Genomic DNA, 23,323 nt, shown 5'->3' on the forward strand with positions numbered 1-23,323 from the left:
CATGGCTCTGGCCAACGCAAGCAGCAGGGCTGATGCCTCCCTCAGCTGATGAACACTGGTGTCTGACCTGGACCCCACCAATGTACTTAACCAAATCTCCCTCAGCCACAAAGGGTGCTGACATACAGAGTCGCGGAATCATGGAACAGCTTGGGTTGGAAGGGACCTTAAAGCTCATCTGGTTCCAACCCCCCTGCCACAGGCGGGGATGCCACCCCCCAGACCAGGTTGCTCCAAGCCCCATTCAGCCTGGCCTGAACTTCTAAAATTCAAGGCCCTGACTTTGCTCTTTGCCAGGCTCATGTTCCTCAATGTCATTAACTCCTCAAGCACATGGTTGCTGCAGCCCAGGCTGCCTCTGCTCTCAGCCTCCTCACTGGATTCACCCGCGCTGGTGAGCACCAGGCCCCGTGACACATCTCCTCTGGCTGGTTGGTGACACGGTGCTGCTTGATGCTAAGAGCCACGTCCTTTCCATTTGAGATTATTCCTAGCTCTAATCACCAAGTAAAAAAGGGGATGTGGATCCTACACCTGAGATAGCAGCATTTGCTCGGGTTTATGTTTAAATCAGATTTAACCTGAACTAAGGTAGCTACACCTAAAATAGAGAGCTCCAGCGGATCTCTAAGATCCAGCAACTGCTTTCTGCAGGGGACAATTTCAGAGGCAAGACCCCAAAGACACAATAACCAGGGTTAAACCACTGTTTGTTGCCTTACTTCTGCCTCCTTAAGTAAAACAAACTTCAGCTGGAAGCTCATTTGCATCTGAAGTAGGAGGGGCGTTTGAGACAGCACAGAGACAAAGCTACAACAGTTTTTGAGGACGTATCCTGCCCAGTCGAGAGGAGAGGCTGCCAAAGCAACTGGCAGCCCAACAGAGCAGATGCAGGAGCCAGCCCCATCTTTGCTCGCTGCTTGTTTGCTCTCCACTCATAAGGATTAGGAAGCTCTTTCTGGTTTCCCCAAGGACAGCAGGCAGGGCTTGCAGGATGGGCAGGAAAATGGTGTCATTTGGCTCTGTGAGACAGGGCTCGGTCAGGAAGCCACAAAGAGCCAAGCAGACGTGCTGGAGCCGCAGACTTGTATTTTAGCACACCTAAAGTTCTTGTTTGCATTTAAATTCAGAGGAGGGCGGAGGTGAGACTGGCTGGACACAAAGCCTGGGGGGCATGTTCATTAAATATTGTATTTCCTGCACTGCCAAATAACAGCCGCCGGTCACAGCAGCAAGACAAGGCATGCTGGGGCCATAAACAGAACATAAAAGTAGTGTGGGGGCTTCTACAAAAAAACACAAATCCTTCGCCTAGGTTAAACAGCACCGGGAGGATGGCAGTGGTGGAGCAGCAGGAGCACGGGGGATCAGCAGGGACTGTGCACCAAGAACTTCACTTTGCCTTGATACCACCAACAAGCGCCCCACGGGCTTGTCGTTAGGGCTGAGGAAGGAGCTCAGGCTGAGAATTTCTAGGGTGAATTTGCCACACTGGAAACCCCAGTGAGGTCCCCCCCTCGGCAGGGCAGCTGCAGCGCTGATAAGGCAGGAGAGTGGGAGGGCAAACCCTGGGAGAGAGACACCGAGAGTATGTTTGCTCCACAGTGATGGGAAAGACAACGATGGGCTGGATTAAAGAGTAACCAGGAGTTATCAAGATTCTCGGGAAACAAAGGAGGACTCAGACCCGCTGCCTCACATGTCCCTGAACGCATAGGTCAGGGCTACCCGTGTGTCAACAGATCAGCAGGTCACCGCCATCCGGATTTGATTCAATCCAGATAAGCAGCCTCTGCCCTGCCACACCACCAACCCAAATTACAATTGCAAATTACTGCATGGCCCTAGGGTATCGCCAGAGCTCCAGTTTGTCACCACGGTCCTTACCGATGGTACGGTATGGTATGGCTGAGGTGAAACCCCAACTGGAACATTTGGTGTTTTTTTTTTCATGGCAGCGCCTGCTTATGTATCGTCTGCAGGAAAGCAACAGGAGAGGCTTCAGGACAGGCATCGGCACTGGCTCAGGCTGGCGTGGGTGCAAAACTTTGGGTGGTTTGGGGCCTGAAGGAGAAGAGCACCATGGCTCTCATGAGCTATTGTGGGCAGTGTACCGTGGGGACCATGCCTTGTCTCCCTGTCCACGTGAAGACCAAAGATAAAGGAGTGGAGCAGTGGGCAGAGGCTGTTTTGTAGAACCTACCCTCAGGGGGAGCCCTTGCTGCAGTACACAAATGCTTTGCATGTGTGCCTTCATTCACAGCTGAGGTCACCTGACCGCCATACTTCATTTATTATCCGTTAATCATTGAAGGAGATTTGAGTATAAACAAGGAAAAACATTTCCCACGTAGCATACCAGCTAGCTGCTGTCATCTTTCTTTTTCTTGATAAAGGTGTTTCCGTCCTGAGGCCAGCTCTGCTGGCCCTTAACGACTTTACAACACTTCCTTGAAAGAGAGCTAGATTTCCTGGAACAGGATTCACCTTGTTTGCCCTCGTGTGCTGAGCAGAAGGGACAGCCTATGCTGCCCATTGCGAGAAAAGCACCTTATTTAACCAAAAAACTGAGCACATCACTCACATCTTTATTCAACTTAGCCGTACATGTACAACATACAAGATCTTTTCATTTTTGTGAGTCTCCTCAAGGCCTCCTTCACCTCCTGGTTCCTCAGGCTGTAGATCAGGGGGTTCAGCATGGGGGTCACCACGGTGTAGAGCACTGCTGCCCGCTTATCGTCCCTGGAGCTGGCCTTTAGGTACATAAAGATTGATGTCCCGTAGAAGATGCTCACAACAGCCAGGTGGGAGGTGCAGGTGGAGAAGGCTTTGCACTTTCCCTCAGCTGAGCGGATGCTCAGGATGGTGGAGATGATTGCGATGTAGGAGAGCAGCACAACGACGCCACTGGAGACGCCAAACAGAGATGCTAAAGTCCTTAGCATAATTTGGTTGAGGGTGGTGTCAGAGGTCGAGAGTGATATCAGAGGGGAAATGTCACAGAAGAAGTGGTCGATGACGCTGGAGCTGCAGAAGGATAAACGCAACATGCCAATGGTCTGCCCCATGCCGTTTGTCAGCCCCATGAGGTACGAGCAGGTCACCAGCTGGAAACAGCATTTCGAGGACATCGTGACCGAATACAGCAGGGGATGGCAAATGGCCACGTAGCGGTCATACGCCATCATGGCCAGCAGGAAGCCTTCAGTCACCCCCAGAATGTCAAAAATGAAGACCTGAGCTACACACCCAGCGTAAGTAACGAGCTTCTTCTCAGACAGAAAGTCAGCCAGCAGCTTGGGGGTGATAGCAGTGGAAGAACAGAGGTCTACAAAGGCCAGATTGCCCAGGAAATAATACATGGGGGTGTGGAGCCGTGGGCTGGCCACGATTAATGTGAGCATCCCCAGGTTTGCCAGGATGGTGACAATATAGATGAGCAGAAACAGCAGGAAGAGGGCAGCCTGAGCCCCAGGATTGTCAGTGAGCCCTGTTAGACTGAATGTGGTCACCCGGGTGCAGTTACTTCCTGCCATTAGCTCGACACACACTTTCTGTGTGAAGCACGATCGTGACCTCCTTGCTGGCAGTTTCTTCTGCTACAGGCAGGTATCTCCCAGGCAAAACGCCCTCTCCCCAGTGGGCCCTGTTTGGAGACAAGACCTAAAGGAAGATTTCAGGCACGGATCAATTAGAGAAACATATCACTTGCCGAGAAACATATCACTGTGTGGGTAACACAAACGGGGTGCTGCAAAACCCAAACTCTGCTCGAGCTGCACTCACTCTGAGGCCATCCCACTCGAGCTGAAACAGGGACAAATGCAGAGAAAGGCAGAGAAATGCGGTGCTCTTCCAGCGTGGCACCAATTATTTGCCCTTGCTCTCTTAGGCACATGCCACCCACCTGCTTCTTCCTTCTTTGCTGGGATTTCTTCTTAACTGTGAGCCCTGGAGGCACAGAGGTTTCTCTTGGCTTCCTCTTTTAGCTATCTTTTTTTTTTTTTTCCTGGTTCTCTTGTCTGTTTTTAGAGAAATTGGGATTTTTCCAGAGAAATAGGCAACCCCAAAAGCTGAACAATCTCTCCTTGAAAATAGTTTTTGGGGAAAAAAACTCACTCTTTGGACCTGCCCCCTGACTTAGGGAGTGAGCTACCTGAGTGTTCTTTACAGGAGAGCTTCTGGTCCTCATCCAGGAGCCCTTCCTGGCCAGCAGACAGAGGAAGCCTCCCAAGCATGCCCCCCTCTCTCCCATGGAAAGCAAAAGCACAGCTCAAATACGATGCTTTGCCCAGCTGAGCCACGCCAGCAGTGCCCACAACCTCCCTGTCCCACAGCCATGCACAGACGCTCACAGCGCAGGTGCCCGGTGGTTAGGGACACAAAACCCATGCATGTGTCCTTATTGCTTGCCCTCTCTGAGCTCTTTCCTTCTTGCAAGAGAAAACTGGGCCAGATGGGTGCCACGAGGCTCACTCACATTTCGGAGGTGTCTCCTTCTGCTTCCCTGGCGAGGAGCTCAGGGATAGACACAAAGACATGCCTGCCCGAGGCTCTGAAAGGCAGCTGGGTATCTAATCACCATCAGGGAACGCCCCCACCACCACGTCACCTGGGGATTTAGGGGCTGAGAGCCTTCTGGAGGCTCAGGAGAGGGGCGAAGCCCAAAGCGGGTCATTATCCTTTCTCCGCGCACCTTGGCTTGGAGAAGCAGCATACCCAGAGGAGATGACAAGATCAAGGGGGCTTCGGGCTCTTGTTAGAGCAAACCCCAGACCACCACACGTCCACTGCTTGAACACCCCAAAGGTCACAACAGCCTCACCAGTGCACAGTTCAGTTTGATGTTATCACGACGGGGAGTTGGGCACGGGCAACAAAACACCTCTCCACCTATCTTCAGCTCCTCGTATGCAGGCCAATAGCTTGCAAATTTGGCTACGAGGAGGCAGTGGGAGATGGTGGTGACCTTGCGAAAGCCAAAGCAAATATCTCCCACTGCTCCCCTGATTGCCCGCAGGGCCACCACCTCACCATCCAAGCCACCAGCATGGGTTGGGTGTGATTTCCCCTCAGTAAATTCAGGGTGCCTCCTCGCTGCCACCTTCTTGTCCTTCCTCTGCCTGCTGAGGGCTTCCAGGATGGTTCCTTCTGTGATCCTGCTGAGGCTGTGTGCAGCCCTTCTGTGCTCCATGACGCTTGGCGTGGTGGCTGGCTTCGTGGCAGGGAGAAGCTGTGCCAAGCGGGGTTGGGTTAGCCAAGAAGCAGGCCCAGATGTACCCCCTTGAGACCCTCAGGCTGTAGGAAGTCCCCTGCGGGGCACCACTGGGCAAGCACCAGAGTGCCAGCAAAATTGCTGCATTGATGGCCCCAAAATAGGAGGCTTGCAGCCCTTGGAAGGGAGAAGTGAAACCAAATGATGCTGACGCCCTGAAGCAGCGACTTTCACAAGCCTTGTGGTTTTTTTAAGCCAACCACCCCATTTTCTGGCACATGGAGGCCTCTTTCCCAAGGAGCAGCTGCTAAAAGCCAGGTTTGCTGCATGGCATCCAGCCCTCCCCATCCCAAATCCCCCTGCTGATGGTGACTGGAGAGGTTATCTTGGGCAGGCTTTGCTGAAAACCAAAGGAAAGCAGAAAAATCGGCTGGGGGGGGCTGTGACACCGAGGCTCAGCCGTGCCGAGCCCCAACCTCCACTGTCACATCGCCGCTCACACCTCCTCATCTCCCGCTCAATGCCGGCCTGCGGCTGACAGCAGGAGACGGATGGGGCCAAGCCGGCGCCGCAGGGGATGCAGGAGGAGAGGTGATGGATGAGGGGGGCTCGGAGAGGTGGTGCCCCCCTCCCTGCTCTGCTCCAGCCCTGCTTCCCAAAACCCGGTGCTGCTGGGGTGCTGACCCCAAAGGTGGTGTCACTGTCACCGCAGCTGTGTTAGTGGCCCCGTGGCATTTGGGGACTCGTCCCCCCCCTCTGTAGCACCGGTCACATCCCCACACCTGCTCCTTCCCCAGCTCTGGGTACCCCCAGACCCAGCTGAGGGTCCCAAAGCCACCGCTGGTCCCTCGTCCATCACCGCCGCATCAAGGCGCGAAGGCAGCGTGGGAGGGGGGGGCCGTGCTCCCACCGCCCCCGAAGCCCCGCTGCTGCTCCAGCCCCCTCGTCTCCACCCCCGAGCAGGGGGATAAAACCCCCTCGGTGTGCTGGGGGGGGCTGCAGTCCAGAGCTGGTGGAGCCGCGGCCGCATCCTGCCCACCCATGACAGGTAAAACCTTACCATGGCACAGCCGTGCCAGGGTCCCCGCGACGCTCAGCCGAGGGGTGCACGCGGTCTATTCAGGGTGCTGGCTGCCCCACACGCATGTGGTCCAAACCCCATAAGTGTGGGGCAGCAGTGGGGTGGGGGATGAAGCTATGCCGTGCCGGGGACCCCCCAGCCCTCCCCGTGAATGAGGCTGGGGGTGCGTGGGGTCATTTCCCGAAGGGGCAGCGCAGGAATCTCAGCGCCCATCACCCCCCAACCCCGCAGCCTTCCTGGCCACGCCGGGCGAGGGTCCCCCCTTGGGCACCGTCCCTGGGTGGGCGTGCGAGGGGCCGGGGGCCAGCGGCAAGAACCGGCGCGTGTGCCACGCCGCGGCACGGCTGGAGATGGGCAGCCTCTGGGAGGAGTTCAACCGCCTGGGCACCGAGATGATCGTCACCAAGGCGGGCAGGTAGGCGCCGCGGAAGGATGTGGGGGGGTCCCAGGGCAGGGGGCACCCCCACGGCCTCCCCTTCCCCGCAGGAGGATGTTCCCCACCTTCCAGGTGAAGCTGTCGGGGCTGGACCCGTTGGCCGACTACGTGCTGCTGATGGACTTCGTCCCGCTGGATGACAAGAGATACAGGTGGGGATGGGGATGGGGATGGGGATGGGGAGGGATGGGGGCGCGGGGGCCGCGTCCTGGTGGTGCTGAGGCCCCCCCCGGCCCCGCAGGTACGCCTTCCACAGCTCCTCCTGGCTGGTGGCTGGCCGTGCCGACCCGGCAGCCCCCGGCCGTGTCCATTTCCACCCCGACTCGCCCGCCAAGGGGGCCCAGTGGATGCGGCAGATTGTCTCCTTCGACAAGCTCAAGCTCACCAACAACCTCCTGGATGACAACGGCCACGTGAGGACGTGCCGGGGGGGCACACGGTGAAGGGGGGGGGGTGGCGAGGAACGGGGGTGCCCACCGCCCGTCCCCTTTGTCCCCCCCCAGATCATCCTCAACTCCATGCACCGCTACCAGCCCCGCTTCCACGTGGTGCTGGTGGACCCCCGGCGCGACAGCGAGCGCTTCGCCCACGAGAACTTCAAGTCCTTCAGCTTCCCCGAGACCCAATTCATGGCAGTGACGGCTTACCAGAACCACCGGGTGAGCTGGGGGCTGAGGGGGGGAGGAGGAGGACACACGGGGGTGCCCCCCACCCCCTGACCCCCCGATCCCCGCAGATCACCCAGCTGAAGATCGCCAGCAACCCCTTCGCCAAGGGCTTTCGGGACGGGGAGCCCGAGCCATGGTAAGGCCCTGGGTGCTGCCGTGCCGCCGCGGTGATGGGCTCCGCGCCGCCTGCCCTCAGCCCCCCCACACCCCCTCTCTCTTGCAGGTGTGGGGGCACGCTGTCCCCCCCCCGGGCTGCTGCACAGCAGAAAGGTCGTGGGGCTGGGGGCCGCGCTGCCCCGCCGCTGCTCCCCCGTGGCCGTGGGGCACTGGCAGCCGTGGCCCCCCCTGGCTTCCCCACGCCGCCTTTCCAGCCCCTCGCCTACCCCCCCGGTGTCTACGTGGGGGCCAAGCCCCGCGCTGGCCCCTACCCACTGCCCCCCCTGCGGCCAGCTGGCTTCAGCGGCACCGCGACCACCTTCGGCTATGGGCAGCAGTGAGGGGGGGGGACCCCCTGCGCCCCCCCCTTGGACCCTCACCCAAGGAGGGGACGGAGACGGGGAGCTGGGGGAAGCCAGGGGGGCTTTATTCGCTGCGGAAGCCTCTGGGTTCAGGAAGGAGAGAAGGAGACCCGGGGGGTGCTGCAGCTGGACCCCCCTCCCCAGCCCCACGGCTCTGGGGGGTTCCCGGCGATGCTGCGAGCCCCCCAGGTCCACGCGGCACGGGGCGGCTCGGCTACTCCCAGGAATCAGGCGCGAAGGCGAAGGGGCACAGCTTGTAGCCAGCTCCCACGTAAAACTTGTTCTGGAACTCCACCCTGCCGAGGAAAGAGGGGGCACGGTGAGACCCGGTGGGGCCTGCGGGGGGTCCCGTCCTGCCACCCCCCCCCTTGCCAGGCTCACCAGTGCAGCCGCAGGGCGTGCAGGAAGGCGGAGAGCCCCTCCATCACCAGCAGGATGGCCACGGTCAGCACGGCGAAGACGGCGAAGACGGGCACCAGCACGGCGCCGCCCGCGTAGCTCAGCCGCACGAAGCCCTTGCGCATCACCATGCTCCACAGCACCTCCGAGAGCTCTGGGGGGGGGGCAGCGAGGCTCAGCCTGGCTCCCGGGGGGCAGTTTGTGGGGTGAGGGGGGTCACACTCACGTGCGTGGGCCAGGCTGAGCGCCCAGAGCCGCAGGTAGGAGGCGGTGTTGGAGATGCAGCCCAGGCAGTACTCGATGGTGTGGATGGCTTGGTGCATGAAGACGTCGGAGAAGTCCAAGTGCTGCGGGGACAGAGGTGGGACGTTGTGTGTGTCTGTGTGTTTGGGGAGGGGTCTGGACACAGCCCGACCCCCTTGCTCACTCCCAGCCCTCACCTCAGCGTCAGGGCCGTGCCCCCCGCTCTCCACGTCCTCCTTGGTGGCGTTGACGGAGTTGCCGGCCTCCTGCCCCTCCAGCAGCGGCTCCTGCTCTGCCGCTGGCTGCACGGGGACATCGGCCCACTCAGGCCATGCCACCACGCCCCCTGCCCCATCCGAGCCCCCCACCGTGTCCCCAGCCTCACCGGGGGGTGGCTTGTCTTCCGCCTACGCCGCTGGCAGCACAGGTACAGGGGCGTCCCCAGGAGCAGGACGGGCACCGACGCCAGCGCCAGCACCACCAGCACCATCTGCACCGGCACCTGCACGCGGCACGCGGCGTTACGGGGTCCCACCAGCACCCACATCCCACCCAACCCCATCAGCCCCAGCTCGTGATGCCGGGCGGGGGTCCCGGAGGTGCTACCTGCCCCTCGTAGAGCGGGAGGTTGTCGGCGTTGGAGGTGAAGAGGAACATGTCGATGAAGTGGATGAGGATGCTGGGAGCCACCCGGGAGTCGGCGGGGCCGAACTTGATCCACTTGTAGAAGATGAGGAAGACGAGGTAGCCGAAGAGAGCCAGCAGGAAGACCACCTCGGGCAGGAGCTCCAGCACCAGCCGGTGCCGCTGCTTGAAGTGCCTGGGCAGGGGGCACCAGCCGGGCTCACCACGCTCGCACCCAGCTCTGACGTAGTGGGGCAGGACCCCCCTCGCCCACCCCACCCTGCCCCAGGTGAGTCCGGCCCTGGCCCCCCTGGCACGACACAAGGAAGGGGACTCACACGTGGTTGAAGACGCCCAGCAGGACGCCGAAGGCCATGTGCACGATGCCCAGCACCACCGACATCTTCATCTTGAAGGAGTTGAGGAAGTTGAGGTGGTTGGTGGCCAAGCTCCAGATCTGCCGGGGGCAATGTGGGTGAGATGCCGGGCCACCCCACCGAGGGTCCCATCCTGTCCTCGCCCCCAGGGGACACTCACCGGGTCAATACCAAAAGGATAGGGCCCTCGGAAGACGCCGGTGATGTTGGGGTCCAGGGTGAGGGACGGGTGGGTGGCGAGGTAGTCAGAGCTGCGGGCAGAGCCAGGGGGTCAGCGCGGGCAGGGACCTGGGGGGCTCACGGGGGCTCACGGGGTCCCACCTCCAGGAGGAGCGGTTGGCCATGGTGGCCACGCTCCAGGCCGAGGGGAAGATGACGGTGGCTTTGCTGAAGCACTCGTTGTAGATGAAGCCGGTGTAGATGGAGAAGGCCCCCATGAGCAGGATGAGGTAGCGCCCCTCGAAGAACATCTGCCAGATCTGCGGGGGGCAAAACGTGGCGCCCTGCTGCCACCCCTGTCCCACGCTGTGCCCGTCCCACACCACCCTGCCCACACCTCCGACCCTGCAGCCAGGTGGCCCTGTTCCACACTGACCCCATCCCATACCTACAACCCCATCCCATGCCTCCACCCCCATCCTGTGCCCCCACAACCCCATCCCGGCCCCCCAGCCCTGCCCCACGTCCCGCTCACCTCATTGCTGGCCTGCTGCAGGCTGGGTCTGTTCTCGTACAACACCATCCAGAGGGCGAAGAGGAACATGAGCAGCCCGTGCCCCACGTCCCCGAACATGATGGCAAAGATGAAGGGGAACGTGATGATGGCGTAGGGCGCTGCGGGAGCAGGGGCACTGCGTCACTCCGGGCTCCCCCCCCAGCCCCGAGGTGCCGAGGGGAGGGTCCGGGGGTCCTTACCGGGGTTCACCTCCTGGTAGCTGGCCACCCCGTAGGCATCCACGATGCTCTGGAAGCCGGCGGTGAACTTGTTGGTGCGGATGAGGGTGGGCGGGCTCTCCATGGTGGGGATGCGCTGCACGAAGCACTCCACGCTCGAGCCACTCTTGTACTGCGGGGAGGGCACCCAGGGCCTGACCCCCACGCCGTGATGGGGGGGGGGGCACTGGGTTATGGGGCACAAGCTGGGGGTGGCACGGGGATGCAGGGCACCAGGGGTTGGGGGACAAACCTTGCCCCATTAAATGTCCCAACATGGGGCACGTCATGGGGGTGGCGCTTCTCACCCTAGCGCAAAGACAATGTGGAACCCCCGGCATGAGGACATGGGGCCACCAAGCAATTCCTGGCACAAGGACACGGGGCCACCAAGCAAGCCTTGCCATGAGGACACGGGGCCACCACGCAATCCCTGGCAGAAGGACACGGGGCCCCCAAGCAGCCCCCGCCGCAGCGGGCACCCACCGAGCCTTGGCGCAGGGCGTCCTGCACCTGGGTGAGGTCCCGCACGGGGCACCAGACCTCGGCGATGAGGCACTTCTCGGTGACGTCCAAGCTGCACTGGTTGAGGACGAGGTAGATGGCCTTCATCTTCTGCACCTGCACCCGCCACGTGGGCAGCGCCTGCACCACCTTGTCCAGCACCTGCGCCAGGTACTGCTCCGACTCCTCCAGCACCTGCGTGTGCCCAGACAGGGGGGTCAGGGATGGGGGGGGTCCCAGTGCGGCCCCCCCCAGATGCCCTCGCGGTGCCCTGCTCACCACGCTGAGGTCCTGGATCTGGCTGAGCAGCCCGTTCAGCGTTTCTGCCCGGCTGGCCTCGCTCTCCGGGTAGGGGTAGACCTGGCAGTGGAAGCTGGGACAGACGGACAGCGCCGTGTCGGGGCGGGGGGGAGCAGTGCTAAATAAACCTTTTTGTGGCCGGATGGCGTGAGGCCGCTCACTCACCAGTCCGAGATCTTGCGGATCTTCTGCCCGATCTGCTCGCCCCAGTAGGAGATGAGGAAGATGACCCAGGTGACGCTCTCGCCCTGGGGACAACGTAGGTCATGTCAGCCCCGGCCACCCCGTCCCCCTTCCCTGCCACCCCCCGCAGCACCCCGCTCACCGTGTCCGGGTCCTCCAGGGGCTCAGGCATCTCCACGAAGCTGGCCACCAGGTAGCCACGGCAGGCACGCCACAGCAGCCGCTCGAAGGCGCTCACCCGCCACGGGTGGATGACACCGGTCACGAAGCTGTGGGGACGCAGCGTGGGCACTGGGACGGGCACAGCTCTGCCACCACCCCTGCCCTATTTCCAACCCGTACCCTACAGCGTTGTCCCTGCCCCGTAGCCTGTCTCCAACCCTTGTCCTACAGCCTTGTGCAGTGCCCCCTGGCTCCTCTCCAACCCCTGTCCTATGGCTTTTCCAGGTGCCCCATGGCCAAGCCCTACCTTCAGCCCTAATCCTACAGCCTCGCTCACTATGGACGTGCCTTTGCCCTTCTCCAACCCTTGTCCTACAGCCTTCCTAAATGCCCCATGGCCACGCCATTGCCCCGTGGTCCACCTCCGACCCTTATTCTCCAGCCATACCACTGCCCCACAGCCCAGCTCCAACCCCATCCTCCAACCATGATGCCCCTGCCCCACGGTTCACCTCCAACCCTTGCCCTGCAGCCGTGCCCCGGCCCCACAGGTGACAGCCTCCCCCCAGGAGACCCCACAGGCCCCCTTTACTTGATCTTGCGGTCGAGGTGCTGGTGCACAGAGGGGTCGAGCAGAGGATCGTGCTCGGAGAACGCCCGGCTCGACGGCGGCGATCCAGGGGGACCCTGCGGTGCCGGGGAGCAGAGAGAGGAGGCTGGGGGTGGCGGGGCGCGGGGCAGCAACCCTAAAACCAGGTGGGGGGCGAAGGGGGAGTCCCGGCACCCACCGGCAGGCTGGTGAGGCGCTGCCCCTCGCGCAGGACGTGCAGGTACTGGCGCAGGTCCCGCAGGTGCCCGCGCAGGGCGGCGCGGTTCCGGCTGACCTCCCGCAGCTCCCGCGCCAGCTGCTCCGACTGCTCCTGCACCCGCAGCGCCTCGCGGGCCAGCGGCGCCGGGGGGTTTTCGGGGCACGGCCCCAGCTCCCGCCCGGCCCCTCGCAGCTCCTGCTGCAGGAAGGCTGCAAGAAAAGCGGTGGGAGAGGGGCTCGGGGAAGGTGGGACCCCCACCCCGGTGGATGCCCCGCGCCCTCACTCCCCGGCACTCACTGAAGGTCTTCTCCATCTCCTCGCAGCGCCGCACCTCGCCCACGAAGCGCCGCTGGAAAGCGCTCACGTGGGGGTTCAGCTGCGGAGGGAGGGGGCACGGTTATGGGGGGCTGGGGGGCAGCGCCTGGGCCAGCACCGTGCCACCAACCCCGGCACCCCCAGCCCGTGCCAGTCCCCAGCTCCCACAGCACCCCGACCCAACCCTCTGCACCCAGGGCACCCCAAATCCCCCAGCCCTCTGCACCCAGAGCCCCCCAAACTACCCGTGCCCAACCCCCTGCACCTCAGGGCACCCAAACCCATCCATCCCAGCCCCCCTGCACCCAAAACACCCCAGGGTCCTGCACACAGAGCACCCTAAACCATCCAAATCCAAACCCTTGCACCCATGGCACCCAAGCCACCCATCCCAATCCCCTGCACGCCAAACGGCCCCAAACCCTTGCATCCAGAGCACCCAACCCCCTGCACCCGCACCCATCCATTCCAATTCCCCTGTACCCAGAGCACCCCAAACATCTCGTGCCCGTTATCCTGCACCCACGGCACCCCAAGCCCAACTGCACCCACAGCACCCAAAGCTGTTCATCCCAATGCTTTGCACCCAAAATATCCCAAACCTTTGCACCCGAACCACCCCAAACCACCCAAACCCCAACCCTTGCACCCAGAGCACCCCAAACCACCCAAGCCCAAACCCTCGCACCCGGAGCACCCCAAACCCAATCCACTGCACCCGAAGCACCCCAAACCAAACAAACCCCAAACTAAGCCTTGCACCCGAGGCACCCCAAACCCCAACCCAACTCTTGCACCCGGAGTACCACAAACCCAATCCCTTGCACCCAAAGCACCCCAGACCACCCAAACACCAACCCTTGCACACGGAGCACCCCAAACCCAATCCCCTGCACCCAGAACACCCCAAACTCTCTTGCACCCAGAGCACCCCAAACCCAATCCCTACACCCAAAGCACCCCAAACCATCCAAACCCAAACCTTGCACCTGGAGCACCCCAAACCCAAACCTTGCACCCAAAGCACCCAAACCAAACAAACCCCAAACCAACCCTTGCACCCAGAGCACCCCAAGCCCAATCCCCAGCACCCGAAGCACCTCAAACCACCCAAACCCCAACCCTTGTACCCAGAGCACCCCAAACCACCCAAACCCAAACCTTGCACCCGGAGCACCACAAAGCACCCAAGCCCAAACCCTCGCACCCGGAGCACCCCAAACCCAATCCCCTGCACCCAAAGCACCCCAAACCAAACAACCCAAACCCTTGCACCCGGAGCACCACGAAACCACCCGGATCACCCCCTACACCCACTCCACCCGAAACCCCCAGCCCGCCCTGCCCACCGCAGCCCACCCCGCCACCCCAAGGGCCATCCGGGCGGGGGTCCCCGCGTCCCCCTACGTACATCCCTGAACTCCAGCAGCCCCCTCTCGCCCAGCTCGCTGACGCAGCTGTACGCCGAGGCCGAGTGCAGGAAGAGCTGGGCCAGGCAGACCTCCTCGCTGCGGAACAGGGACCCCATGGTGGCCCCCGGGGGGGCACCCCGCTGGTCCCGGGGCACCCGGCTGGGGACGGAGGCGAGCGCTCAGAGGCTGGAGACGGTCCCGGGGGGTGCCGCTGCCGGTGCCGGGGGGGTGCCGGTGCCGCTCGGTGTCCCCGGAGCTGGGGGTGCCGGGGCTGTGCCACGGCCCCGCGTTGCGCCCCTCTTGCACAACGCCCGCCCCCCCCCCGCCCCGCTCAGCTGCCTCTGAGTCAGGGCCAGCGCATCCCGGGGGGGCACCGGGACCGGGACAGACCCTCCTCAACCCCTCCCTCCCTCCCAGCCCCGCCCCCCCGCTATAGGGTCCCCCCTATCCACCCACCCACCCGCTACCGGGGCAGCCCCGGGACGGCGCCGCCCGCTCGGAGCCGGGTGCGCGGCGGCGGGGCCGGGGCAGGGCGCGGGGCCGGCCGGGCTCCGCACTTCCTCTTCCCCCAGGAAGGGCCCGGCCCCGGGGAGGAGGCACCGGCACCGGGAGCCTGCCCCGGACCTCGTGGGGGACCGTGCGGAGCCGGGACGCGGCGGTGGTGGCGCCCCCGGGGCGCGCCCCCAAAAGGCGCCCCACTGATGCGCGCACCCCGAAGCCCCCTCCCGGCCCCCGCTCTCCCCCTGCACCTCTCAGCTTAACCCCACGGCACCCACATCCCCTGCTGATGGGGCTCCCCGTGCCACCCCAAAACGGGGCACGGACACTCGAGGCTGTCCCCAGCACCGCTGTCCCCCTCCCCGTGGCACAACCGTGCCGCCCCCTCCCCTGCTGCCCCCGCGCAGGGTTGGCAAAGAAGAGACCAAGGCACAAGCTCGGGGTTAGGAAGGGGCCGGTGCCCACCCTCCCCCAGCACAGGGGGGTTGCGGAGGCACCTGAAGGCCCTTTATTATGGGATTTGAGGGGTGGGGGACACGACGCGGTCCCCGGCCGTCACCGGTACAGGTAATCGGCCTGGATGTTGGCCGCGATCTCGGCCTCCCACTTGTCGCCGTTGTTGAGCAGCTTCTCCTTGTTGTACAGCAGCTCCTCGTGCGTCTCCGTCGAGAACTCGAAGTTGGGGCCCTGCCAGGATGGGAGACGCTCACCGTGAGACCCCCACGCCCCCAAGGAGCTCGGTGGCACCCCCGTTCCCCGAGACGGGAGCCCTCCCCATCGTGGGCTCACCTCCACGATGGCATCCACGGGGCAGGCCTCCTGGCAGAAGCCGCAGTAGATGCACTTGGTCATGTCGATGTCGTAGCGGGTGGTGCGGCGGCTGCCGTCAGCCCTGGGCTCGGCCTCGATGGTGATAGCCTGCCACCGAGGGAGGGGGGTGAAAAACGGCATCAGGGGCTCCCGGGAGCCCCCAGGGATGGATGAGGGGGGCGCAGGGGGGCTGACCTGTGCCGGGCAGACGGCCTCGCAGAGCTTGCAGGCGATGCACCTCTCCTCCCCGGAGGGGTAGCGGCGCAGGGCGTGCTCCCCGCGGAAGCGTGGGCTGAGCGGGCCCTTCTCGAAGGGGTAATTGATGGTGGCCGGCTCACGGAAGAGGTAGCTCAGCGTCATGGCCAGGCCTGGGGGGGTGCCAGTGCGAGCAGGACGTCACCCCGGGGGACAGCAGGGGGATGGAGGGAGGGGGGGGGGACACGCGGGGCCGTGCCGTGGGGCTCACCTCGGAAGAGCTCCGTCCACAGCAGGGTCTGGGCGGCGCGGTCGGTGATGGATTTCATGTCCATGGCCGGCTCCTGGATGTTGACGTACTCTGCGGGGAGCAGGACGCCGTCCCCACCCTGCACGGCACAAGGGGGTGGCGGCAGCCCCCCGTCGGGATGGGGGCGGGCGGGGGGTACTCACTGTAGCAGTCCCTGGGGGCGGTGGTGCTGAGCAGGCGCAGGTAGCACGGGGCGGGCAGCGGGCCTGGGAGGGGGCAGAGAAAGGGGAAAATGGGTGAGGGGGGGGATAACAGGGTCAGTTTTGGGGTGGGGGGAGCGGGGTGGATGCTCACCTGTGCGGGCAGCCCGGTGCAGCAGGCGCAGCGCTGCCATGACCGCTCCTGCCTGGGGGGGGGCGAAGGCTCCGAATGCTGGGGGTCGTGGGGGGGCACACGGGCTGGGCTGGCTGCTGGGGGCAGCCCCCCCTCGCCCCCATGAAGGACGGGGGTGTCCTGGGCACCCCCAACGCCCCCAAAATCCCCAGCACCACACGGGACACAGCCCTTCTGCCCCCCCTGGTTAATTGACACATGCACCCCCTCCCCAAAACCCACCCAAGGGGCCCAGATTTCTCCTCCCCCCCAAAAAAAAACACCCAAGGGGCCCAGATTTCGCCCCCCCCACCCCCAAAATCCCCAAAACCCACCCAAGGGGCCCAGATTTTGCCCCCCCACCCCAAAAACCCACCCAAGGGGCCCAGATTTCTCCCCCCCCCACTCCCAAAATCCCCAAAACCCACCCAAGGGGCCCAGATTTTGCCCCCCCACCCCAAAACCCACCCAAGGGGCCCAGATTTCTCCTCCCCCCCAAAAAAATAACACCCAAGGGGCCCACATTTCGCACCCCCCACCCCAAAAACCCACCCAAGGGGCCCGGATTTCGCCCCCCCCACTCCCAAAATCCCCAAAACCCACCCAAGGGGGCCAAATTTCAACCCCCCCCCCTCCAAAACCCACCCAAGGGGCCCAGATTTCGCCTCCCCCAAAACGCCCAAAGGCCCCCGGCTCCTCCCGCCCCCCCCCAAAGGCCCCCGGCCCCTCTCGGCCCCCCCCCGGGACCCCCCGGCCCCCCCGGCCCGGCCTCACCTCCCCCAAGGACCCGGCCGTCCTGACCCCTGGCCCAGCCCCCAAGTCCCGGCGCGCCGGCGCGAAAGGATGCGGCGCATGCGCAGGGCGCCGCCGGCTTCACGGGGACTGGCCGCCGCGCTGAGGGCGGTGCCTCTTGGGAGGTGGGCGGGCCGCGCTGCGCGATCTCGCTTTCTATTGGTTGGCTCTGGATGATTGGCGACGCGGGGAGGGCCCGCGCGGGGAGAGCGAGAGGGGCTGCAGCGAGGTGCCCGCGGATTGGCCGTGCGGCGGCGGGGCGGCGCGGCGATTGGGCAGGGGGAAGTGAGGGCGGAAGCGCTGCGCTGCGGAGGCACGGTCCCTCCCCTGCCCGTCCCTCCCCTCCGCCAGCAGTTGCACCCCGATGGGCAGGGGGCTGAGGGGGCACCGCGATGGCGGCGGGCGCAGGGAGGCGATCGGACGCTTCAGCAGTCGAAAGCATTCATTGAGCTGCCCTGGACGGCCGCCATGGCCGCGGTGGGGCTGTGGTGGCCCCATGGTGGCCCTATGGTGGCCATGGTCTGGCCGTGGTGGCCCCATGTTGGTCCCAAGGTAGCCCCATGGTAGCCCCATGGTGGCCCCATGATGACCCCATGGTGGCCCCATGGTGGTCCCATGGTAGCCCCATGGTGGCTCCAAGGTGACCCCATGGTGGTCCCATGGTAGCCCCATGGTGGCTCCAAGGTGACCCCATGGTGGTCCCATGGTAGCCCCATGGTGGCCCCATGGTGGCCCCATGGTGGCCCCTCAGAGCAGGGCGCATTCCCCCTGGCGCTTGACGGTGGTGGCGGCCCGGACCAGCCCGGTCTTGTGGGGTCCGTAGGGCGGGTAGCGCAGGGTGTTGATGGGCTCCAGGCCGGTGCCCCGCTGCAGGCAGCCGCGGTGGTGGGTGAAGGTGTCGAAGGTGAAGCGGCCGTGGTACTTCCCCAGGCCGCTGGATCCTGCAACACACAGCACGGGGCCCGCCTTGTGACGGTGCCCAGCGAGGGCCACCCCGAAGTTATCTCCCCCCCAACTGCTTCCTCTAATTTGGATGGGGCTCCAAGCCCTGGAGACCACCTCAGTCACCCCGTGGCACCACAACACTACTGACATGAAGTTCTCAGTGTTAAACAAGGCTCAGAAGACATCTACCACAAAGCAATTATGCAGAACTTCATCTCCACGCAGGAGGGGCTGTCCTACAGGCCGTCTGAGCTGGGGTGCCAGGCTGAAGCCTTTCCCGTTGTCCTGTGGCACTGGGGAGAGGACCCCAAATGCCACCTCCTCGCTGCCCTCCTGTCCTCGCCCTCAGTGGGGTCTTCTTCACGGGGTGCCCCTGAAGATGCTGGGAGGTGGGTCCCCATCTCCAAGGGCAACTAAAACCCTCGGTAAATTGTTTTCATTTCTTTGCCTTAACCTGGTTTCATTTCTTTGTCTTAAGCTCTTGTTCCCCCTTCTCCTCCTAAGTTTCTGTTCTCTTTTTGGCTCAGTATGAAAATGGAAGTTCCTGCTTGCTAAACCTCACCTGGTGCCAGAGCAGGCGCCAGCAGCCCCACTTCCCTACCACAACGTCTTCTCCACCACACGCACAGACCCCCCCCAACACCTCCTCGCCCTCCACACTGGCTCTGGCCCCACAGCTGGAGAGGACGGAGGCAGCTCCCGTGGGGATGTTCCTTGCTGCCAGAGCAGGTAGCAAGGCTCCTCATCAGACACGGGTGTCTCCATCACCTGGACTCCTTCCTCTCCAAGGAGAGACAGAAGCACCTCTCGGTGACGTGTTTTTTTCAGTCTAAGGAGACCTCACAGGAAAATCACAGCCCCAGCATGCTGTTTCTCCCTGTGAGATGTTAAACCCTGTGTCACAGGAATTGTGGTGACCAGAAGTCCTCCTGGATTCAAGGAGGTCCTGGATAAGTGCCTGGAGACCCCACAACACATGGGATCCTTCTGGTGTAGCAAATCCTCTGAGCTGGAAACAGGTGGAGATACCTCAGTCGCGCCTGCTCTGCTCCTACTCACACATCTGCCTTGGGTCATGGTGAAAAAGAGTGAAGACCTGAACACAGCCGTGATCCAAAGCCTTTGCAAGACTTCAGAGAAGGAAGAGAACCTCTTCCAGATGATGCTCCAGATAGAAAACATCCCACAGGAGCTCAGAAATGCGTGCAGCCTCTGCAACATGGGGGCTACAGACCTTGCAGCAAGATATTCACTTCCTTCACGTCGCAGGGATCCTTGCCTGACGCCTTGAGTTCACCAAGCGTAAAGCTAAAAGTGCTGCCCGGTGGCCAGGGCACGTGGAGAAGACCACGACACTGCAGGAAGCTGAGTGACTGCCTTCTCAGCTGCCTTTGGGCAGCAGGAAACCCCAGCTCAGAACAAACATTGGACCTTCCCAGGGACCAATTCGTAAGAAATGGGGCGGTATTCAGACCCAGAGTCTAAAATGGAGATCCACAAAAAAAATGAAGGTCTTGAAATGTTCCTGTGGTGGCCACGTTCTGATCTACTCCTTTCTGAATAAGACATCTCTTTGTATGCAGGGAACGCTGCTTGGGCCAGCAGACACAGAGAGAGGAAACCTTGCGGTGCTCAGCACAAACAGAGCTGCAAAGCCCCAGGGCTCAGCCCCGGTGCAGCGAAGCAAAAGGCTTCTGGTGGGACAAACCAGGGACCTGGTTACATCAACCTCAGGCAGGCAGGTTGGGGGCTGTGGACTTACCAATGCCACCGAAGGGCAGCGAGGTCAGTGTCACTTGCATCAGGGTGTCGTTGCTGCAGAAGCTGCCGCTGCTCGTCTTCTCCAGCACCTGGTTCACCACCTGGGAGGGGAAGGGAGAAGGGGACGTGGCTTGGTACCCTGTCCCCACACCCCCAGCTGCCATCCTTCTCCCATGGCCACAGATCTCTGCTCCAACCGAGATCTTTGGGGCACGAACATGGCTGAAAGCACACCAAGGAGCGCGGGATGGGCTCCGTGCAGCCCGTGTGCTCTACCTTGTTGTCGGAGGAGAAGACATACACGACCAGCGGCCGCTCACGGCTGTTGATGAAGTCAATGGCTTCCTCCACGCTGGCCACAGTGATGATGAGCAGGATGGGCCCAAAGATCTCCTCCTGCATGGCAGGATCGGAGGGCTGCACATCCACCAGCACCGTGGGGGCTACAGAGGAAGAAACCCAAAGGCATCGGCTGTGCCCGAGGCTGGAGGAGACACCTTGACCTGCGCAGAGGGCAGGTTCCTCCTCCAAAGCTGGTGCCTTGCCCAGCTCCCATGCAGACCTTCTCTAAATAACCCTTCCAGCTCCCCTTGGGTTGCAAAACCCTCTCCAAAACCCACACCCACCCCATGCAAGGTGGAACAGACTTATCCGAAATGCGAGCCCTCACCGATGTAGCGCTCCTTCTCGTCTGTCTGTCCCCCGATGGCCACGCGCCCGCTGCACAGCAGCGCCCGCACACGGCGGAACTGCTTGTCCCCCACGATGCGGGCAAAGTCGGGGGACTCCTGCGGGTTGGGGCCATAGAATGTGGTGATGGCCTCACGCAGGGCGGGCACCAGCTTGTCCTTCATCTCCACGCTGCACAGGATGTAGTCGGGCGCGATGCAGGTCTGCCCCGCGTTGAAGAAGCGTCCCCAGGCCACCCGCCGGGCCACGTTCTGCACGTCGCAGGTGTCGGACACGTAGCAGGGGTTCTTGCCCCCCAGCTCCAGCGTCACCGGCGTCAGGTGCTTGGCAGCAGCTGTCATCACGATCCTGCCCACGGAGGGGCTGCCTGCAAGCCACAAGTGAATGTGTCACGGCGGGGATCCCACCACGCTGCAGCCCGGCTCTGGGACGTGATACTCTGGGGGAAAGAGCACCAAGTCCCACCAGACCCTCACCCCAGATCCTCCATCAGGTCCCAGCCCAAGGCTCTGTCTCTCAGGACGTACCAGTGAAGAAGATGTAGTCGAACTTATTCTCCAGCAGCCTGGTGGTCTCCTGCACACCCGCGGTCACCACGGCGATGCAGTCCTGTGGCGTAAGAGGAAGGGTCCCCGTGCCACTCTGTCCTCATCCCCACCAACAGCACCCTGGGGCTGAGCGAGCAGTGGGGCAGCCAGGGGCTGGTGCTCTAAGAGCTGAGGCCACGGGGACCCCAATATGTGGCAGAAGCAGAATGGGCAAGGTTGGAGGCTGCAGCACATCTCCTGGAGGACTCCGAGGTGGGACGTGCCTGAGCGCAGGCACCCCCAGTGCGTGCAGCGAGTGGGAAGAAGCCAGCCTTGGAGAGAGCTTCTTACCTTGTCCAGGTACCTGGGCAGCACTTCCACCGCAAGTCTCTTGCTGTTTTTGGTGGTCTCCGAGGGTCTGATGACGACACAGTTACCTAGGGGGAGATGGAGAGGACATCAGAGCACTGACATGGTCACAGCCGGATGCGCTGGCACCCTGCACCAGCGTCCCCAGCCCCGGCGTCCTGCAGGCAGGGGACGGGCTCAGCCTGACCGGCGGCGATGGCTCCAATGAGGGGCACCAGGAGGAGGTAGATGGGGTAGTTGCAGGGCGCGATGATGAGCACCACCCCGTAGGGGTCCCTGCGGATGAAGGCCGTGTCCAGCTGCGTCGCCTGCGGGACACCCAGCGCATCAGGAGCACTTTGTGGTGGGACAGGTCCCCACGTGAACCCCCCCCCTCCATGCTTCAGCCTTGCCCACAGCTTGCCCTGGCAAGGTCCATTCCCCCTCCTCTTCCCCCTTACCAGGTTCTTGTCCACCTGCTCGTCCTTCATCCAGCAGGACAGGTTGTTAAGGGTGGTGTTGAGCTCGTTCTTGCACAGGAGGACCTCGGAGAACTCGGCTTCAAAGGGTGGCTGGGGACGCAGAGCACCGTGCCCATCATCACCGGCACGTGCTCTGACACCCACCCCGTGCAGCATTTAAACCCAGGCTATGGGACAGCACCGAGCCTTCAGCCAGGGCTGGGGACTGTGGGTTTGGGGTGAAACGTAGCACAGGATTCCCCAAAGGGACCAACCATCCATCAGGGGGCCTGGAGCTCTTTGAGGGTCTGCTCTGCCCCAGCCCTCAGAAACCCTGCACGCTGAGGCTGCTGCGGGTGGGGATGGAGGAACATCTCCAGGTGCTCCCCACGCCCCCGTCCACCCTGGATCTCCGAGCTGGCTGGGTCGTGCAGCCCTCGCGGGCTGAACTTGGTAAGGGTGGGAGAAGCAGGGCTGGGACGTGGTCTCCTCAGCGCTGCCTCCATCCAGAGCCCCCCGGCTGCCCCAGCCCCTTGTGCCCAACCCCGGTGGCCTCACCTTGCGCATGTCCAAGTCGAGGGCCTCCAGGATGTCCTGCTTCTTCTCCTCCAGGAAGCGGCCCAGGGCCTCCAGCTGGGCCAGGCGGTACTCCAGGGGCCGCGTCCTCCCCGAGAGCCAGGCTGCCCGCAGGCGGCTCACCAGCCCCGCGTAGGGGTTCCCGCTGTGGGTATGGGGACATCAGAGGGGACCCCATCCCCATCCAGGCACTGAGGCACAGGAGCTCCACGTCCCCCAGCCCGGTGCCCACCCAGCATCAAACTGGGGAAGCCAGGGAGCGGGCAGGGAGTTCAGGCACCTCCTGCCTCCCGTGTCCCGGCCACACGCTGCCATCCCTTTGCTCTCACCTCGTGCCACCCTCATCCTCGGGGGCTGTGCCAGCATCACTGCCCAGAGGCTGATGCCCACGGAGCTCCTCCATGCCGGGCTGTGGGAAGCAGCCGACAGCTTCCAGCAGCCCTGGGAAGACACACGAGGCTGCAAAGCCCGTGTTCCCGTGCAGTCCTGGCTAACGGGGAGCCCTACACCCAGAGGAGGTGGCTTTGGGGAGCCCGGTCAGCACCCTGGCACCACAGCCACGTCCCTGCTGAGCACAGGGTGCATGCAAAGGCTGCCCCGCGTGCCTGGAGGGGGGAGGCTGCCAGCTTCCAGCCCTTCCCCTTGTCTCCCTGCGTCACCGCTGGCTCTGCTCCAGCCCAAACCACTTGGGACGTGGGATGCCACCACAGATCGTGCTGTGGGGTGACGGTGAGCCCAAAACATGCCTCCAGCGGGGAAGTGGCTGGCGATGAGGGGAGCGGGACAGCCCTGCCCTGCCTCTGCAGGCCAGCCTCAGCACGCAGTGCTGCAGCCAGGCATCTCCATGGGGCTGCCAGTGCACAGAGTTCCTCAAGTGCCAACTGTCCCTGCGACCATGTCACGAGTGAGGGTCCCC

At 63.1% G+C, this 23,323-nt stretch overlaps 5 protein-coding genes across 6 annotated transcripts; 1 reads left to right on the forward strand and 4 right to left on the reverse strand.

Annotated features, from left to right (window-relative positions):
- Positions 1 to 2,568: 2,568 nt before the first annotated feature.
- LOC311438330 (olfactory receptor-like protein COR4) lies at positions 2,569 to 5,911 on the reverse strand. The gene is made up of 2 exons (XM_084522626.1): positions 4,484 to 5,911; positions 2,569 to 3,666 (listed from the first exon to the last, which is right to left on the reverse strand). The coding sequence occupies exon 2, from the start codon at positions 3,537 to 3,539 to the stop codon at positions 2,598 to 2,600; it is 942 nt and encodes a 313-aa protein (XP_084378752.1). The 5' UTR covers positions 3,540 to 3,666; positions 4,484 to 5,911; the 3' UTR covers positions 2,569 to 2,597.
- A 348-nt stretch (positions 5,912 to 6,259) lies between these two features.
- On the forward strand, positions 6,260 to 7,900 carry TBX10 (T-box transcription factor 10; the record flags this gene model as incomplete). The annotated part of the gene is made up of 7 exons (XM_084520321.1): positions 6,260 to 6,266; positions 6,486 to 6,714; positions 6,786 to 6,887; positions 6,977 to 7,148; positions 7,239 to 7,394; positions 7,472 to 7,539; positions 7,627 to 7,900. The coding sequence occupies 7 exons, from the start codon at positions 6,260 to 6,262 to the stop codon at positions 7,898 to 7,900; spliced, it is 1,008 nt and encodes a 335-aa protein (XP_084376447.1).
- Positions 7,901 to 7,965: 65 nt separating this feature from the next.
- Positions 7,966 to 14,730, reverse strand: TCIRG1 (T cell immune regulator 1, ATPase H+ transporting V0 subunit a3). The gene is made up of 20 exons (XM_084522646.1): positions 14,643 to 14,730; positions 14,182 to 14,341; positions 12,753 to 12,831; positions 12,435 to 12,664; positions 12,239 to 12,333; positions 11,627 to 11,753; positions 11,467 to 11,549; positions 11,281 to 11,374; positions 10,984 to 11,196; positions 10,480 to 10,630; positions 10,259 to 10,398; positions 9,886 to 10,043; positions 9,725 to 9,815; positions 9,526 to 9,644; positions 9,170 to 9,383; positions 8,949 to 9,065; positions 8,761 to 8,865; positions 8,547 to 8,667; positions 8,303 to 8,474; positions 7,966 to 8,217 (listed from the first exon to the last, which is right to left on the reverse strand). Exons 2-20 carry the CDS (start codon positions 14,296 to 14,298, stop codon positions 8,136 to 8,138), a joined length of 2,508 nt encoding a protein of 835 aa, XP_084378772.1. The 5' UTR covers positions 14,299 to 14,341; positions 14,643 to 14,730; the 3' UTR covers positions 7,966 to 8,135.
- Positions 14,731 to 15,117: 387 nt separating this feature from the next.
- Positions 15,118 to 17,160, reverse strand: NDUFS8 (NADH:ubiquinone oxidoreductase core subunit S8). 2 transcript variants are annotated; one of them, XM_084522648.1, is made up of 7 exons: positions 17,082 to 17,160; positions 16,290 to 16,341; positions 16,139 to 16,201; positions 15,957 to 16,046; positions 15,686 to 15,858; positions 15,470 to 15,598; positions 15,118 to 15,367 (listed from the first exon to the last, which is right to left on the reverse strand). In XM_084522648.1, the coding sequence occupies exons 2-7, from the start codon at positions 16,327 to 16,329 to the stop codon at positions 15,236 to 15,238; spliced, it is 627 nt and encodes a 208-aa protein (XP_084378774.1). In that variant the 5' UTR covers positions 16,330 to 16,341; positions 17,082 to 17,160; the 3' UTR covers positions 15,118 to 15,235. The 2 variants fall into 2 exon arrangements, with proteins under 2 accessions (XP_084378774.1, XP_084378773.1); XM_084522647.1 differs by having other exon boundaries at positions 16,290 to 16,367; positions 17,082 to 17,159.
- A 366-nt stretch (positions 17,161 to 17,526) lies between these two features.
- On the reverse strand, positions 17,527 to 23,001 carry LOC311438349 (aldehyde dehydrogenase family 3 member B1-like). The gene is made up of 11 exons (XM_084522650.1): positions 22,737 to 23,001; positions 22,390 to 22,552; positions 21,832 to 21,942; positions 21,579 to 21,699; positions 21,374 to 21,459; positions 21,023 to 21,104; positions 20,476 to 20,862; positions 20,082 to 20,248; positions 19,807 to 19,906; positions 17,833 to 18,040; positions 17,527 to 17,776 (listed from the first exon to the last, which is right to left on the reverse strand). The coding sequence occupies exons 1-10, from the start codon at positions 22,808 to 22,810 to the stop codon at positions 17,847 to 17,849; spliced, it is 1,485 nt and encodes a 494-aa protein (XP_084378776.1). The 5' UTR covers positions 22,811 to 23,001; the 3' UTR covers positions 17,527 to 17,776; positions 17,833 to 17,846.
- Positions 23,002 to 23,323: the final 322 nt, after the last annotated feature.

The sequence above is a fragment of the Aythya ferina genome (assembly GCF_964211825.1).
Source record: "Aythya ferina genome assembly, chromosome: 5".
Lineage (NCBI taxonomy): Eukaryota > Metazoa > Chordata > Aves > Anseriformes > Anatidae > Aythya > Aythya ferina.